The 19,940-nt window shown below is 38.3% G+C and overlaps 1 protein-coding gene across 1 annotated transcript in view; it reads left to right on the top strand.

Annotated features, from left to right (window-relative positions):
- The window catches only part of LOC150090920 (uncharacterized), a 114,174-nt gene extending 95,267 nt beyond the window's left edge, over positions 1-18,907 (top strand). Inside the window, exon 2 of the mRNA XM_090380672.1 lies at positions 18,010-18,907. Coding sequence (XP_090236798.1) covers positions 18,080-18,832 — 753 coding nt within the window. The 5' untranslated portion in view covers positions 18,010-18,079 and the 3' untranslated portion in view covers positions 18,833-18,907. The remainder of the gene's footprint in view (positions 1-18,009) is intronic.
- Positions 18,908-19,940: the final 1,033 nt, after the last annotated feature.

Raw genomic sequence — 19,940 nt, 5'->3', positions numbered from 1 at the left:
TGGGCCAGTACCCCCCCTCTCTCTCTGTCCTAGGAGATTTGAGTAATTCCAGGACAGAACCATATTTATAACATGCAAATTATAGTCACACTTTCTTGTTTAAATTTCATAGTGAAATACAGTTAACACAGTTTATCAGCCAGAGATTTGTTTATGAGCACCCTTGTCCAAAATTTGCATCTCATGGATTGTTGCATAAAGTTCAGCTGACATCAACCTAAAAATTTTAAATTCATCATGGTAAGTTATTTATGCTCACCCTGTACTTTGCATAACTTCAAAAAGGTACCGTAACTGATTTCAACTTTATACTGTAATCATCTTGCCACACTGCGCGCGACATCTGTGGTAGAATGGATTATCAGTTGCTATCGGTTTTCAACCCTGTTTACGACGCAAAGAAAATTTATTCCTTGTTTTTCAAGCATGACCAAATCAGTTTCTCTCAGTCGGAAAGAGGATCACCAGATTTTCCCAATGAGCAAAATCAACTGTCCCTGGAACACATGGAGATTTACAGACAACGCCTTGTAGTCTGTGGTAATATATTAGATTTTCCGTATTTGTCAGTAATGACACTTTGATTTATAGCAGTTGTCCGTCATTACCAGCAAAAACGAATAGGGGACGAACATCATTCAGTGCAATTGTCAATCCATCGTATGAAGTTTCCGATGTCTCCCTCTTCATCTCTGCCAATAAAGTAATATTCTTATACAAGAATATTACTTTTATTTTGCAGTACCACGTGGATTCGAACATGCGAAATTTAGCAAAATTTATTTTGCCAAAGAAGTTTCAATTATGGAGGCCTATCTGCATACTCGACCTACCACGATCCAATAACGCTTAATGAAATACATTTACCCACAAGACCATTTCCCCTCTATTTTCTATTCACATTGTCACAGCACCTTTATATTCCAAGCTCTTCCCCTTCACAAAATGAACGGATTATCGTTGCTAAGGTCATCGGTGCAAACTGCTTCAAAAGACTAATGAGCAACACTAAGGCGATTCGGATATCGCCAGCCTAGGCATCGATGTCGCACTCAAAACATCGCAAGGTCTGAATATGCCAAACCCGTACGCCGTATAAGACATCGATATCACTGAAACTCTGTTAATAACCAAACATTCCAACAGCAGAAATGTCTCATTAAAATCATCACGCACAAAAGCACTTCGCATCTGCCAATCTAGTGAGAGGTTGGTTTGTGAGTTTTCGCCAATAATTGCTCTGAAACATGTATTTCTAAGGCTATTTAAGGCGTACGTTGTTTCCAACATTATATAATGTATCAGAATACAGAATTCATACGTAACTAATGAAACCCTTAGTGAGGCCGGATATTTATAAATAAATAAAAAAAATGGCTTTTGTCTTTTTAGGCGCGTTCACTGAAGCTTATAGAGCCTAATGTCTTCTGTCCTTCAACATGTAATAACTCGATTCCCATTGTGCGGATGCGGTTTTGTAAGATATTTTATATTTGAATCTTTTAGAAAGATTTGTAAATTCATCCAAAATTTGATTAAAATCCGGCCAATAGAAATATGGCATTTTTAAATTTTTTTTTTTTATTATCCGTAAAATTTCGTTTCCCTCTATATGAATGGAAGTATGTTTCAAATGTTTAAGCATTACTTAAACATTTGAAAATTTTTCGAAGTTTTCACCAAACATTACTTAAATATTTGGTGAAACGCAGAATTTCACCAAATTTTTAGTGTTCTTATTCTTTCCTTCTCTTGGAAGGTTTTAAGATCAATTACAATTCGATATCCCTCCAGTTTTTACTCCACCCCAAAAATCTATATTTCGGATGCTGAGCATTACTCGAGAAAGAAATGTCAGATCAACACCAAAATTTCAGTGCATGTTTCGTTGGTCCCTGGATAGCATTAAAGCTATCCGCGATTAAATAAACCATTGATTCCCCCTAATCCACAGAAATGTATGTTTATATTTTTCTGGTATTACTCGAGAAGGAAAAGTCAGTAATTGACAATAAATTTTCAGTGCATGTTTTATTGTCCCTAGGGAAGAAGGTTTCAGACAAGTTTCCACAGTAGGGAAAAAAACTGCTATAAATATGAAGCAGCAGCTCCGATCATTTTCGAAATTAAGTTATTTATAATATTCTTAGGGACATTTCAGCTAAATTATGTCGATAGGTTAAGATGTTTTCCCCATTGTATCCGTTCTCCCCTTCCCCCACATTACAAAGAACTGTTACATAAACCCACTTCACGACTACCCATCACCTGGCGAGGTTCTGATAAACACTGATAAATGGCAGACGGTTATCAAATTGTAGCAGGGTGCTTAATGATTTTGTAATAACTGACAGCAAAGTGGAGGAGAAATTGTTGAAGTTAAACATAAGAAAGGCACCTGGGGTGGATGGGATCTATCCAGTTATATTAAAGGAGGCGGCAAAGCAACTAAGCAAACCCTTAGCCATAATTATGAGAGCATCCTTGGACTCAGGGAAGTCCCCACGAACTGGAGATGTGCAAATGTATACCCAATTCACAAAGGGGAATCGAAGGGTGGACACGAGTAATTACAGACCAGTTAGTTTAACTTCTGTTCCGAATAAAATAATGAAGTCACTGGTTAAAGATGCATTGCAGGATCATCTAGACAGGACTGCAGCAATAATTCAGACACAGCATAGGTTTCTTAAGGGAAAGTCTTGTCTGACAAATTTGATAGGATTTATGATGTGGTTACAAAGGAACTGGATGCAAAAAATAATTTTGATATCATATATTTGGATTTCAGGAAAGCTTTTGACACTGTTGTGCATGGAAGACTATTGTACAAATTGGTATTAAGGGTAAGTTGCTACAATGGATAAAAGGATGGTTGAGTGGGAAAAGACAGAGGGTGGTAATTAATGGGTGCTGCTCTTCGTGGACTAATGTTATTAGTGGAGTCCCACAGGGTTCGGTGTTGGGTCCTCTGTTGTTTTGTATATTTATCAATGATATTGATGAAGGTATATCAGGCTTAGTGTCGAAGTTTGCAGATGATACAAAGGTTGGTAGGGTTGTTAATGACAGTAATGGCAGTGTGCTACTGCAATAGGATCTAGATAATTTGGGCAGATGGGCTAAGAAGTGGCAACTGAAGTTTAACCTTGACAAATGCAAAGTACTGCATATGAATAGAAATAACCCCAGAGAAACGTACCAACTGTGTGGTACTACACTTAAGGTGGTAGAAAATGAAAAAGACCTGGGAGTAATTGTGCAGTCAGATATGAAGTTTTCTGAGCAATGCACACAGGCTGCCAGGGCAGGTCATGGGGTTTTGTCAATGATATATAGGAATATTGCTAGCAGGGAAAAGGAGGTGATTGTCCCTCTGTATAAGGCAATGGTCAGGCCACGCCTTGAGTACTGCGTAGAGGTCTGGAGGCCTCATTTTAGGAAGGATGTAGATTTTCTTTAGCGTGTACAGAGAAGGGCAACAAGATTGGTGAGGGGAGTGAAGGGATCCTCTTACCAAGAGAGGCTTAAGTTCTGCAAATTCCAGTGGCTGTAGAGTAGACACCTGCGCGGTGATCTGATTGAGGTGTATAAGGCCTTGAATGGATTGAGCACGCTGAATTCTGATGGGATCCTCCTACTTGTTCAGATTACGAACCTAAGGGGGCATAAATTCAAATTAAGAAAAGACAGATGTAGAATGGATGTGCGGAAATTTACCTTTAGCCAGCGGGTGGTTAATTTTTGGAACAAACTTCTGACGTTGTGGAAGTTGATAGGTTAAATAATTTTTAAGGAGGAACTGGACAAGCATTTGGCGGGAATGGTGTGATTTTTTTTTGGCTGATGCTGCATAAGCTCATACACTTGCTTTCTTGCATCACATGCCACTACTACTACTACTTATTGAGTACAGTATAGAAGTTTTAAACCACTAAAGTGCATTATCTGATAATCGAACGAGCTTATGTACGCATTTCGCTATACTGAAGTATAGGGCAATGCGTACAATGACCTATTAATATGATTTGTATATGAAGTACACAAGTCAGGCAAACGTTTTCAAATATACGACCGACCGTTGCCAATAGCAACAGACAGATCGCTTGCGACAGGCTTCCTAAAACATTTCTGTATTTCATGATATTTTAATTTTACTTTCGTTCTTTATAGCCATGCATTTTCTACATTGAGTTCTCAACATCCTGAAGACTTTTCGGACTGATCTTTATTTATGGTCACGTAACCCCAACTACAAGATTGCAACATCAGAGAAGGTGAATATGTGCATCGGAACGCAATGCCAAATCTGTCGGTCTTGTAATTCCAATGCCTGACTGTCCAGGAAATGGAAGATCGATTCCTCAGATCAAGCAACTAATGTCGTGTTCTCGCTCATCAATCGCCCTTCTTCACTCTTCAAAGTTCTAAAAGCGATTAACGTTCTCTCCAGGAAGAGAAAATTACAATAAATGTGATTCCAAAACTGAACCGAAAAGTGTCAAAAATCTTGCCTGGTGAATTTAATAAGCCATTCACATGTCTGATATCTCTTCCCTTTCACAATAAATAGCTTAACATACCCAAATGAATCAATTTTCTCTTTTAATTAAATTCAAATGTAATTTAATTTGCATTTGTTATATTATATTGTTGCAAGTTGATATAACTCGGCGTATCGCCGGAAAAGATTTAAAGTATTGCCTTTCACACTTGGATTAAAAAAAAAAAAAAAACACATAACTATGGCACTAATTCCTGACATTTTCCAGCACACATTTTCAAATATCTTTGAATAAAGTCAAATTTCGAAAGTATTTTATAAATAAATTAAATGATTAATTTAATCAATAGAAGAAAACTAAAAGTTATCTTAATAAGAATTAGCAATACCTTTATGTACAACGCTGCATTTTTTTTTTTTTTTTTTTTTTTTTGTTTAGTTACTTGCAACTCCGTTCCTTAGGATGAATTACTTTACAGAACGTGTTGATAAAAAAAAAATAATCCGGTGTCGGCTTTCTTTGATGCATATCTTGATGGAAGTCAGTATGATGATTTAATTTAATATTTTTGGAAAGTTGACTGTATTCAAAGATAAATAAATGTTCATTTGTATTCTGGACAGCCAAGACTAGAAGCATTTACAACTTTATTATTTTATTGCAGCCAACATAACAGCTCAGCAGCTAACAATGGGAGATCACAATCGAGATCGAGCAAAAAAGTAGCAGCGTTAACGCTACCACTTTTTGTGGCAGTGATAATGGCTCGATCTGTATTGCTTTTTATTTAAAGTTTATGACACTACTCAGACTCGGATTTCGATCCTTTATTGGGATCTCATCGGTAAACAGGTAGGCATTGTGAATACCTGAACAATCTAGTGACGACTTATAACCACAATCTGTGATATGTCATCTCACAATAACAGTTTTGCGTAGTTTTAATAGATTTCTATTGTAATATGGTGTTTAATTTAACAATTGATGGTTAATTTTTAAGATGAAAATTTAAAAAAAAATTGTATGATTCCTCTGCACAATGTGCTCACTGGCATCCCCCCCACAGAACCGAAGATTTCGATTGATTGTAATACTAGTGGCCGCCGTAGCCTAGTGGTCAGGCGCGCGGGTGCATAAGTACACGTGCTTTGAGTGACCGGGGTTCAAGCCCGTGATTACTGAATACGGTACAGTTTCTTGTAATCTGTCTATCTTGTGAACTCCTCTGACCGTTTGGTCGTCCTGGAGTATAAACAGAAAATTTATTACCCAGCTCTACTTCTTCTACAAACCAAGACCGCAATAAAAAGAAATCAACCCCTCCATCGGAGCCAAACATGAACTAGAAACCTACTTTTGCTCAGGTTGTTTCTCTGCCGACAAAATCGGCCCCTCAAAATTCCACTAAAAAGGACCCCCCCCTCACCTAAATGCCCATCAGCAACAACATGCCATACGGACAAATGGCGATCCTACTGATCATCCTCCAACATCCCAGCCATCTGATTATCACCCTTGTCTTGCAGAAAGATACAGCATCACCTCAGTTCAAACAAGAGGAAAGCTATTTGTCTCGCGGATTGAACCCAGTATCACACCGAGCGTCATTAAAGAAATGTGCGTAGAGGGGATGGGTATTGACGTGGAAGTACGACAAGTACGAACAAGACATCCAGCATATTCCTCCTTCACTATCTCATGCCCTATTAATTGTGAAGCACGATTACTAGACAAAACCATTTGGCCCACTGGCACCCTGGTTAAACGCTTCAGGGAACGTGCTTCGAGGCTCTCAACCAGGGTTGCTCAGTAGCAATTAAGGAATTCCTCATCAGACTCGAAAGAAAATATGCAAGTCTCTCTTTACCTTCAAAATGTGCGCAGCATAGCCAATAAACTTCACACTTTGCAGAACCTTCTATTAAGCTCCGAATATGAATTCATCTGCCTGACAGAAACCTGGCTTCATAATAATAGACAGCTAGATGCTCTGGCTGACAATTTTGGTTTTAAATGCGTTACAAGAGGAAGAGAAAACAAAAGAGGAGGAGGAGTAATGATACTCTATAAGAATAATTTCTCTGTAACTAAAAACCAAGAGTCACACTCGGAAAATTTTGAAGCCGTCTCAGCAACCTTCAGAGAAGGTACAAAGAATGTACAAATTTGTATTATATACCTTCCACCCAACCATGACAGCGAAGCCAGAAATGAACTCCTTACTTGGCTCGTTGCAAACTTGAACCCAAATGTAGAATCTATTGTGATGGGAGATTTGAACATGCCTCTTCCTAAGTACAAAGATGCAAAGAGCGAATTGGATGATACTATGGAAACCCTCTCGATGAAACAACTTGAAACGGCCCTCACAAGAGGCACACAGCGCCTTGACCTGGTATACTATAATGCTCTAGACATCACATTAACTGACAGTACGACTCGCTTCGCTTCGGATCACATCCCTCTCTCAATCCAAGTCAACCTGAGAAGTCAAGCTTGTAGACAAAAAGAGAACTGGAAGAGGGAAAACAACGCTGATGTTATCTTCTCAACCAAGTATATAAAATCAGACGTAATTTTGAAACGGCTCGCGAATTTCAACTGGCAAAATCTCTTCCAACTCCCCGTAGACGATGCCTTAGAAGCACTTTCGGATACCCTTCACTTTATTGCTCTTGAGGGCGCATCAAAACACATAAAAATTTCCCATCGAGCAAATTCCTGGTTTAGTCCACAAGTAAAATATGCTTTTAAAAAGAAGCAAAAACTGTTCAGAAAATGGAAAAAAACTGAACACCCACCTGATTATATTCGATATAAAGAAGCTAGAGCGCGGTTCATTCGATTGAAACGTCAAGCTCACTATGACATGGTGCGATCACATTTAAAGAAAGGAAGCAGGATATATAATAAGAAAAGGCGTAAGGATATAATGCCCGAGCACATCTTCTCAGAATGGACCCAAGCCACCTTTGGAACTCCTCTAGCAGAAAATCAAGTTGAAAGTGAAGTCAACACAGAGAAAATCCGTGAAGCAATTAGCAAACTGAAGACAGAGTTCTATCCTGAACTGTCTCAAATCAGTATCGCTAGAGATGACATTAAAGCCGCTGTGAATAGCCTCAAGAATAAAGCCACAATTGGGCCTGATAAATTCCCACTCTTCATGATTAAGATCAGCAGTGTATACATCATAGATCTGCTCCTTCACATTTTCCACAAAATTTTAAGTGAAAACCACTTTCCGAAGATATGGAATACGTATTTCGTTAAACCTGTTCCCAAAAATAGCAATCCTAAATCCGCCAAAGACTACAGGCCTATTGCAATTGGATGTTCGTTTCAAAAAATATTTGAGAAATCCATTTTAAATACTATCAACCATCACTGCTTCGGGCATAGACCGGAGTACCTTCATTCAGTGATCCCACAAAGATCTACTACCACCAATCTCATGGAGACTATTTCGAATACAACACGCCCTTAACCTCAGACAGCAATTAGACATTGTCTTCTTAGACGTTGCATCCGCTTTCGACAGAATATCCATCTCGGCTATTACTATCATCTTGGAGGAATATTTCCATATAACTGGGCACGTATTAGCTATAATAACGAGTTCTTTGAGGGAGAGACACATCACTGCCATAAATGGAACTTCCAAAGAGACCTTCCAAGTCAACAGGGGAGTCCCACAAGGTGGTGTCCTCTCTGCTACTCTCTTCGCAACAGCACTGCATCCCTTCCTGACCCAAAATCAAAAGCAATTTGTCGTATATGCAGACGACTTGAAATATTTCGTCACCTCGAATGACCAAAACACATCTTTACAATGCAACAACGAAGCAAACTCCAAAATCGCCGAGTTGCAAGAATACCTTAATTGCATGGGGCTCCGACTAAATGAACACAAGACAGCCCAAATGGTTTTCACCAACAAGGTATTAAAAAACCACATATCAATACGCGTAAATGGCAGTGTGGTCAAAAAAGTCAGGACACATATTGATCTTGGTCTGAAATGGGACGAAAACCTAAACTTCACACCCCATTTCGGACATGTAAAGAAGAAAACTTACGCAGCGCTATGGACCTCCAGACAAGAACTAGTAGGTATCAGGAACCCTGACCTTGTTAAACAATATATTTTAAGATGCGTCATCCCATCCCTCTCTACGCATCTCAGATTTGGTCTTCTGCCCCAGTTGCTACCATCAAGGCTTTCCTGGGTTTAGAGTACTGGATGCTGAGATGGTTAAACAGGATCACTACGAAGCCATTTACAATCTCAAGAACCATTTTATATGCCAACTTGGATGTCACGCCTTGGTCTCACATTATTGTCACCAAGAACATCCTCACGCTTGCAAAACTACTGACCGGAAGAGTCGACTCGTCGAAAACTGACAACCTGCTGACTCGGCCCCACATGACGCAAAGGTGGGCGAATAGAACAACATCCCTTCCAATCAGTAGCGCGCTCACACAGCTGGAAAGCCTTCGGCGATTTTTTCCTTTGAACACTATTAAAATGTTCAACGATCTTCAAGCAGACCCAGAAAGGCTTTGCGCAGAGAAGAGATACAGGACCGAAGTGTTTCAAAAGGCATTACTCCACCTATAAATGTTGAGTGATGCCGACAGAGGGAAACAAAAGAGAATGCAGGAAATGAAGAAAATGAACTGGTCGGGACTGTTTTTGCTCCTGTTATGTTTATATTGGACGTCTTGTCTTTCTGTGAACTCGCTGTAAATAGTGCTGTAGATGTGAACATTCTCTAATTCCTTGTAAAATTGTAAATTATGCTTGTGCTCTCTTTCTATCTGCCTGTCAGTAAAATAAGACAATGATGTGTATAATATAATTAATCAGACAATGTATGATTTAGAAAATGTATAATTTAGACATTGTATAATTTGTATAATTTATAAAGACTGATTTGTATAAATTATAAATAGATAATTATGTATATAAATTATATTTGTATATATGAATGTGCACCCCCTGGTTAATAGCTGTAAGCGGGTGTCTCTTAGGAGAAAATAAAGATAATAATAATAATAATAATAATAATAATAATAATAATAATAATAGTGGTAGTTTTCATGTACTACAATGAAATAAAGTTGTGGTCAAATGAATGTCGTATTTCGCAACATGTAGAAGTCAAACAGAATTTTAAAAGTACAGTTGTCATTTGGTTTTTAGGAGCATTAGCAACTAAGGCCATATTGCTCCGGGGATATGCGGTGGTCATTCCCTGACCGTTCCGCATCTTCCGTATTTGGAAGATGCGGAATCAAGAAGTGTGTGCTACGCACTGCTGTTCCTGCCTTAAAAGTACAGTATTGTTCCCTCAACTGCTTATTTCGGAGAAAGATTAACTTCCCTTCACTTTGTCGGAGAAGTAGCCACTGATTACGTGAAAGTAAATCAATTACAGTTGGTCACCAGGAACATTCGGTTATATGGACATTACACAATTTTTTCACAAATTACTTAACGCGTTGGTGTGTTGAGTGTAGTCGAAGTCTATGCACTTGTAGATATACTTCGCAGTAGCATTCACTGCTCCAAATTCATATTCGCGAGTAAACTGACACAGACTATCGGTGGAGTCAAGCAGGCGAGTGAGCGAGAAATTCGGGGAATGTGCCTGTTATTCGGAATCGGGATTATCCAAAGTGTTTTCATTTTTGAACTGGACTTCTTTTTTGAACTCTGGCTTCATTCACACAGTGTGGAAGGGCTGCTTTCCGTCCTGTAACTCTTCATCCACTTCAAACACACTCCGCGTGTAGCCTAGTGGTTACGATCGCGGCCGTTCTACACTGTGCGAAAGAATCCAGAGTTCGAATCCGTAGATGGAAATAATTTTTGTGGACAATCTTCACGTCGCTCCTGAGTCGGTTGGTCTCCCGCTAAGATTTCACGATTCTTTCTCCCCCGGAAACAGGGTTTTCAAACAGCAAAACAAAGCTTGCTTACGCCTCATGGATTTAGTTACCTTAGAACGAAAAAAAAAAAAAAAAAAAAAAAACTTATGAAACAAGCGAAACATGCTCCTCAGTGCGGCATCTGGCTTCTTTTCACCTCTATTATTGCCAATTTCTGCTCTCCTGGCTCATGTTTTAAGACTTGAAACGCTCAAAAGTGGCATGGGACCTAATGGATGGATGCTCTAGCGATGATCGTCAATGTCATTTATATATCAAATAAAATAATGATAGAGCGTTACAACTTTATAAAATAAAGCTGTTATAGTAGTGGAAGTTAAAAAAAAAATAAATTTATTAAATTTATTTTTAATAAATATAAATACGCACCTAAATAATATATTATTTAGGCGTTTAATTATAGATATAATAATAATATTTATAGATATAAAAATAATTATATTATTTAGGCGAGTTAGCAAACAGTAATAATTCAAAAGAAAAAAAAAAAAAAAAAAAAAAAAGAGTAAAAACCAACGACTTATGTACGAACGTTTCGTTTCTGCGCATTAACCAGATTGCCCATTGAGTCTAGTCTTAGTGGATAAGTTCTCTTGGCCTTAAATGTAGACAGGACACTTGTTATCACTGATCGAGTGATCAGTCTGTAGTTGTTGGGACTTGCAGTATGCACAAGTCGAGAGTTCCTCTCTTTCAGGACAGTCCTTGTGTTCGTGGCCCTTTTCGGCACAGTAGCCACATGTGGGGACTTTGAGCACAGGTGTGCTTTGTGTCCAAAGCGGCCACATCTGAAGCATTCGGGGACAGTCACATGCTTGTTGTTGCGGTGACTTTCCCAGTTTATGAAAACTATTTTGCTGGTTTATAGTTCCCCATGCAGCCGGCGCGAGCTCAACCACCCAGTTTGTAGCATTTCCAGATCTGGATTTTGCCTGATATCTTGGTGTTACTAGCGTCGCTGGGTCTGCTTCCGGGTGATCCTGTTGCAAGTTTCTTGCGTAAAGTTCAGCTCCTAGTATCAATTCCTTATAGATGATATTGTTATAGATGATTATGCTGGGTCCTCTCTTTTTCGAGGGCGCAGCTTCCAGTCCTAAAGTCGGTATCTTGGGATTTGAAATTTTCCTATGGGCATCTCCTTTTGTTTGGGTTTCTATTATAACGGCTGTATTTCTTATTTTTCGAACAGATTTGATCTTTGCTGTCTTGAAACTATCTGCAAGTTTTGTAATTACTGTGTTTTTCACAGCTTCTTTTGTTGCATGCTGATCCGTTGATGTTGGTCGGAGGATGACCAGATGTGGAGTAGGCAGGAGTATTTTACGTTTGGTGGCTGTTTGGGTTTGTATTACTAGTGGTTCCTTTGCATTTGTCCTCAGCGCTTCTAAGTATGTCGGGACGCGCTGTGGCATTTGTCTTGCCCCGCATTCCATATAGGTCTGTAGTCGTGTGGCAACTCTCTCCACTTTCTAAGTATGTATCGTGGAGAATTGTTTCCATTTTATGAAATATTGTCGCAACTTGGGATCTCAGTCGGTGGAGACCCTGTTGGGATTCTCTTGAATATATTTTCGAGGGCCATTTTTAGAATGAGTGTTTTCTCATAGACGGAACCCTCTGGAAGATTGTGGTTCAGGGGTGGTTCCTGCTGTTTGTTTCCCTTTGGGATGCTGTGGGGTCAGGCTGCTCTTTAGTCTCGGTCTGGGGGCGGGTTTCTCGTTCCGTTTTGGAAATTACTTGCTTGCGATTTTTTCGCTTGGCTTGAGGGGCCCTTGATAGAGTATCCTTCATCTCTTCTGTCTGGTCGATAATGATGAGGTCGTTGCTTTGTGACTGTGTTAAGGGTTCCATATTTTTTTCTGATTTCCCTTCCATTTCGCGAATTCCGGATCACTTCCGATTATCGGGCGTTTGTTGGGATGATCCGTTAGGTTACTGAAATGCTGATGAATGATGCCCAACACAAGTAGTCCGTGGTTGAATTTGGGGCCATATAGGTGGTTGAGGTTTTAGGCTGTCCCCCTCGTTCACTAAGGGGGGGGGGAACAGCCTAATGTGAAAATGCACCTAGAGCGGGATCACTTCCCAGAGGGGTTTCCGGAGACGATGGTGTCATCGGTAATTCACTAGGATGCATAGGTAAGAGGTTCACAGTCAGGCAAGCAGGCAATTGGAATTGTTTCTGGCTTGAAATACACATAATTAACTACAAGTTCAGCGGTTATCGGCACAGTTTGGTGGAGTAGACTTCCTGCTCGGTTTTAACACAGTTTGGGCACCTCCCCAGTCAATTGCAAGCTACCGACGTAGCCTCCGCTTTATATTAGTGCCTCTCTATGGCCCCCTGCTGCCAGCCACATGGTGACCATTGTAGGTCTGGTAACAAAGGACACAGATATAAACGCTGGTAGTTTACTAAATTCCCAGTAGAATATAAAAGTAGTCTCACCTAGAGGATCCTCCAGTTAGGTTCTTTCAGTTTAAACACTTTTTTTGAACACACATTTTAAACTACTAAATTCCACTAAAATCAGGAGCGCGATAGAACGTGTCTGGACAGTAAGGTAAGTGTGTCCGGACAGTAAGGCTATATTGGCGATCTATATAGTACTTAGTGATGTGCGTGTGTTGAAGGTTGAGAAAATGAAAGATACTTGTTGACATTAGACTTGTGGCGCACTATGGCCAGAGTTGTCGATGCGCCTAATAAATCCCCAACCACTCGAATTTCTATAGATTGTAATTTTCAGGAAATGTGTGAAGGGAGGTTTGTTCTAGAAAACGGAAGTTTAAGGGATAAATCAGAAAGAAAATATTGTTTCTCTGAGTTCAAATCTGGACAATAATTGGATGTTGAATGGTTGAGACACGTAGTCAGGCTGGTTTGGGAGGGAGGGAGGGAGGGGGAGAGAGAGAGAGAGAGAGAGAAATTATAGAAGCCAGTTTGGAAGAACAGTGCCCATGGAAGTATCTAGAGAAAAGGCATGCAGCAGAAACAAGATATATGAGACAGAGTGGAGAGATTTTGGGATGTGTCATTAAATAACGTAATTTTAATGGAGTCTAAAAGACTGAAAGAGATTATGGGGGCATCGCCCTCAGATGTGGAAACAATGTTCAATGTCGTGAGGATTTGAAATTTTTACAGAATAAGTAGCAATTTAGAAGAAAAGTAACGCTGAGAACGAAAGAGAAAACCGTTTTTTAGAGGAGACAATATTTGTGATGTGCTTATGCCAAGAGATTAGAAGTCAGGGTAATCCCTAACAGAGATATGTAATATTGTTTATAATCTGAGCCATACAAGATAAGCCTAGCAGCAGAAGACCTTTTTGAGAGATAAGCCGAAACTAAGTTTTGGAAGAATTGAAATTACTTAAATTATATTTGCCCTATTGGAAAATTATCTGGAGAACAGCATTAAGGGATATTCGAGAAGTTATGTTTAAAGTTTCAGACGAATAATGAGGTTTTTTTTTTTTTCCCCTTTAAGAGAGGTGCCACAAGCTGTTTCAACAAGGAAAGGTTTCTTAAACTGAAAGGTGGAATGCAATGTGCTGTCATCAGCAAAATTATGGTTAGGATTTCAAGTCAATCGAAGAAGGTTATTAATATACAAGAGTTAAAGAGCGGGAGAAAGAACTGCATCTTGGGGAACACTAGCATTAGTGGGGAAGTTAGGGAAGTTAGGGAAGAGAGAGAGAGAGAGAGAGAGAGAGAGAGACTACTATCATCCGCAGTGAGGGTCACAGAGACCACAGGATACACAATTACAAAAAACAGTTGGCAATCCGTAAGTTAGAAGACCTTTATACCAAACAAGATCAAAGGCCTTTGAAATGTCACGAACTGCTTGAGTTTCACCAAACTTTTCCAGTGAATTTGTCCATAGATGGGTAACTTATGCCAGTGGATTGACACTGACGAGGAATCAGCGTCGATCCACTTAACCTTCCATCCGATCAATAATCGCCAATACGATTGACGATCACTGATCAGATGAAAGGTTAAAATAGTTTAGGAGCTGGCAGTCTCTTTTGGGTGGGAGTTTGCTAAGTGGACACTTGTATGTGTATCTCTATACATTAAAAATTTTTTCCTCCTAGTTTCCATTAAAAGAGATAATGATTCGATTTTAAGTAAGCATTTAGAAAAAGCAATTTTTATGGATAGAGATTGACTTTCTTGAATAATCTTATGCTAACTAAATTGGATTAAAAAAATCTGAAGTTTGTTACTTAAATTGAATTTACTGCTAGAAAATAAATTTATTTTGAAATTTATTTTAAATAATACATTTTAACGTTCCATTCACGAGCTTGAATTCCAATTAAGTAACCATTGAAGTTGCTTTTGATCACTATAGACCATTCAAAAGTTAATTGATTCTGCTGTATGCGCGTGCGTGCAGTGGCCATTTAAGGGTCCCCTAACTTCGTCAAATCATTAGTGGCCAAAGTAAATCTCCTTTTGCGATACACAGTAAATTTGCGCTTGTTCGATGTCTCTCCTTGTCCTTGCTGCTCTGAGTTCCGATGTTTAAGGATCCGCAGTGTCACGCTAATAAGTTTAATAACAGAAAATAGCCTTTCATCAAAATATTCAACAAATTTACGTAATCATAACTGGATACAAGAGTAGAACTGCTGTAGAAAACATGTTACTTACAGTCGTTATCAGAAAAATAAGCTTCCTGTAGTCGCGTTCAATTCATTACACGTCAGTTTCTCTCGACTCTGGGCAAAAACGGGTATGTAACACAGCATACCCGTTTTTGCCATGGCAAGTTGTGACTCTTGGTTTTCAGTGGTGGAAAAATTCACCTCATCACTCTCCCTCAGACTGTTTGAGGAATAACATGGCTCATGCATGGTCACTGTAATTTGCTGGTGTTCTGTGCTTAATTAGCACTGACCGTCTGACTGTGTTTTTGTTGGATAATAAAAACTAATCAATATTTTAATCCACAGTGTAATGAGCAGGTTTCGTACATTTTTCATGTTCTTATAGGCTACGTTCGGATAGGCTATTAATATTAATCGGGGATTATAATTTTATATAAATAATATAATATTAAATTCTTTATTATATTCTTTAATAAACGCTATTTAAATAATAAAAAATGCTTTATATGAATTAGGTTGATAAGCTTGTATGATCCCCCATACATTCTCAAAGAGATTAAGATCGGAGGAATTTGGCGCCCGCTGTAAAACATTTAATCTATTTGAAGATACTCCCTTAAAGCTTTTTCAAATATGTGTAGGTGCCAAATCATGTTGGAAAATAAGATTTCTAGAAAATATTCTGACAGAACCAAAAACAACTCTGTGGTAAGAACAGCCTGACATAAACGTGAATTAGTGACTTCAAACACTCTGCAAGGGTCCGGCCCTCTTGAAGCCATACAGCCTCATTAAATTCTTATTTGAATTCAACACCACCTCGCTCCATTTTAATAAATGCCTTTGACCATTCTAATATTTTCTTTCCTTTATTACTATTTAGCACAGGCTTTTTCTTTGGAATACAAGATGAAAATCCAAACTCCTTTCCCCTTCCATGCACAGTAGTAGACAGACTTGATGAAGTTTGTTATTTTCCATTTATTTCGAAGAGTTCAGATTGTTTAAAAACAATTTTTATGTAATCGTATGAAGTGCCCTGTTGCTCTTTTGGTTGTAGAACAAGGACTTCTCCTTTGTATGACTGCGTGTGGGAGATAAACTTTGTTCAGCAACAACTTTTTTTTTTTTTTTTTTTTTTTTTTTGGTAGTTGTTGGCGCATAGGCTTCTGTGGCCATAATGCACCTCCCAAGGTTTTTTTGCAGTACTTTTATCCAAGCCCGAGGAGGGAATCGAACCCGCGACCTTTGGGTTGTCAGCAACAACTCATAATACTGAAGTAATAATACTCATAATTCTGAACAGGTTTCGAGCTATATCTTTCTGATTCTAACAATGCATTTCAATTGATAAGGTAAGGTAATATTCTTTAAGTTCAACTGACAAAATTTTTTCTTACTCACTTTGGGAATTCTTCGCTGTTTCCACTTCATTATAAAAGTAGACTATCTGACAGTCTGTTTGAAATGCACATTGAGATAATCCTAGAGCTTAAACTAAATTAAATATTTTCCAATTTCACGAAATAGTTTTTTTTAGTATTCTAAATTAATAACACATTTTGTTCACCTACTTTCTTAAAAATTAATTAAAAGTAACAAAATCTGATAACTTAAAGCTCATATGAAGCATATCTGCATAATATCTAAATATTTCCAGCAATTGATGCAAAAATGCACTTTTAGATCATGAATCTCAAGTTTCAGGAATATTTAAAATTTTTTGGGATGGAGCTATGTATGTGCTGTACATATATTTTTCCTCGCGTGCTATTAATATCTTGATGAATTCATGTTTCCCCCAACCCCTTGTCACAAGTTAGATACCATATTTCCAATCACAGATTGGAAATATGGTATCAAACCCTGTCTGAAAGCGACAAGCCTTTCATTTGTGTTTTGCCGGCGTATACACTACACAGAAGATGGAAGTATACTTTTATAGTTTGATATAAAAAACAGATGATTTTTACACAGCAACCTTATCTTTGTTATTATATTCCCTTTTTAATGTCCATTTTAAATAGCTTGTCAGTGGAAGAGAAGTTAATACATAATTTATATCTGATAAGTGAAATTATGTGCAATGACAACTTCCTCTCTCGAACAGCAATAATCCGATCAGCATTAAGCTGGTTGAAAACGAGACTTGGGCAAGTAACATCATTGTTCGCAAGTGAGATACGAGTTAAACCCACATATCTGTTTTTAAATTTATCATTTCTTTCTAACTCCATGAATGCTTTTAATTCAAAGTGTTTAACAAGAATTTATTAACATTTTATCAGCCCCTTCAGGCAAGGTAAAGAGGAGATCTCTATTTGGCCTCTCTCAGTTTTGATGAAATGTGCCGCATTTCTACATTTTAAAATATCCGCATTTTTGCAGACATTTTTCAGCTGGGAACATCAATATTTATGACGATCATTTGAAACTAAATGCAATTTAAGCTCAAAAATAAGGATGAGTGGAGTTTACTTTGCTTCGAGATTTAATTTCAATAATCCGATTAAATTCAGTGGATGCCTCGAGTACATCATTAAGCGAAAGCGACACACTTTCTAAAGAGGAGCAAACAAGTTGCAGACATTTAAGTCGAATAATTAGGTAATACACTTGAATCTCCTTTTTTTTTTTATTATTATCAAATTTCTGTTTATGGTTTGGGGGAATTTGGAAACATCCTTGTTCGGATAGTTATTTGTTTTGGAGGTTATACATAGTATATCTACATTTAACTCTGAACTATTTAATTTCCTATTTAAGAAGAGGTCCAGTATAATCCATGCACTGAACTTTAACTCCCCCTTCAAAAAAAAAAAAATAATAATAATAAATAAAATAAATAGCAATACTATCGATCGTAGTATGCGCAGTTTCAATGTCGTTTTACTTGCAGTAATCCCATGTTTCTTTTGCAGATCTTTCCATGTGGGATTTCTCCTGATCTTTGGATCGGAAGCAACCAATGGCGTGATCCGATGCTGTAACATGGTTGACAGGGAGACTACCTCTGCGTCTCATTTGGTAAACGACACCCATCCCCAAGAATGGATTACCGTTGGTACAGTTACCACTGCTACAGTACGAAGGCACCACATCAAGATGCGTGATCTGAGTCCGGCAACGAAGGCACGTCTGGCAATTGAATACTATCAAACTTACGATGTCATGACGGGAATCCGGATCGCTGCCACTCTAGGTGGTCTCATAACTCTCTTCTCCTTGTTCCTCTTTTATAAGAGTAGGTTTCGGTCGTATCACAAGGATTTTCCTCCCTATCCTCCTTACGGAGATGCCCTAACACACGAAAGGGACTGCTTTAAAGACCTAGGAAACGCTGTTTCAACAGTGGCGGAACAAGAAATGCTTCAGAAAGAGTGGTTGTCATCGCTCCGTGACACCGATATGTCGCAGTCGAGAGTGGTCAATTATCAAGCTTCTCTAGTATCGTCACGTTCCAGTATCAGTAGCCTGGACGATCAACAGCGATCTGCCTCGCTGTCCCCCACTTCCGGTAAGTTTTCATGTATATCAGGAGGCATCGACAGTGTTGAAGGTGATATTAACACATTATCGAGCAGTACTTCTACGGAGACAGACGGAAGATTTTTAGCCAAGAAAGATGACAGTATTAGCTCACGAAACTCCAGTAATCCAAGTTACAGTGATAAAGACATCCTATTGTTCCCTCTGTGCTCACGGGTACAGTGTAGCCACGAATACGAGACGAGCTACGTTTGATATCGTCTTGTTTTATTTTTTATTTTCAGTGTAAAGTTGTGCATTAACGAATCACGTGCTTATATAATAATATATGGAGTCACATATTTTGATTTCTATTTTTGAAAAGTTGATCCTCGTAATAAAGAACGTAAATTTTATTTATGTTGCATTCTTCTTTCCTCTTACGAATATCAGCAAGGAAATCTGTGTATGTACAGGGGTCGATAGTCTCAGTTATCCTTTCAGCAGTCACCTTATCTTCTTTCGGTGACGTACAGTAGACTCGGTTATAGCAAGATTCGAAAGACCGATGAAAAATGTTTAATTACATTAGAAAGGACTAAATCAGGGGAAACTTTGCGTAGCTTATCGAAGCGGTGCGTTTCCAGATATCAAATTCATGCTATGATATGACTATACAATTCACTGATCAAATTCTACGATGCAATTTTTTTATATAATTTATCGCTAAAAAATAATACTGTTTAATAATCTTGATAACGGTACAAAAATGCTTATTCAGAAAAAGTAGGTGTTATTTCGTGACATCCAGAACAAATCAGGCCAAATGCCTCTTGGTTGCTATAGTGGCAAAATAATTTGGCAATTTACCTGGTCACTATGCATCGACGTCCTTCGAGAAGTCTAGAAAGGCCTGACCGCTTCGATCTTTTTGAAGCTATTAGGATGTGAATATAAAAAAAAAAAAAAAAAAAAAAAAATACGAGGAAAACAATAGGCCAGGAACAAATTATACATAATTTTTGATTTTTTTTTTCTGTACAAATGTGCTAATCATTGAAAAATAACTAATTAAAAACTATTTTATACTCCATTAGAGATTAACGCCCAAACCACATGTCCGCCCCCGATATCGGTCCTGATAATATCATCATCTTCTTGTATTACCTGCTTCGACAATCAGCTGCTGCTATTCGCCTACGTTGCCAAAAGTCACTTTGGAAATTTTGTTGTGCACATGTATCTCGATTGCACCCTTATCGTTTCCGCCGCATTTCATTCTCGATTTCGATCAACAATCGAAAAGCCCGGAAAATAGGAACATAATTTAACTAATAGCAAAGCAATTTAAAAACTCCTTTAATTTTGTTCCTAAATGCAGGTG

The sequence above is a fragment of the Mastigoproctus giganteus genome, chromosome 1, assembly GCF_048544385.1.
Source record: "Mastigoproctus giganteus isolate SK-2022 chromosome 1, ASM4854438v1, whole genome shotgun sequence".
Lineage (NCBI taxonomy): Eukaryota > Metazoa > Arthropoda > Arachnida > Uropygi > Thelyphonidae > Mastigoproctus > Mastigoproctus giganteus.
The sequence above is the reverse complement of the archived record's forward strand: the minus strand, read 5'-3'. Positions and strand labels throughout refer to the sequence as shown.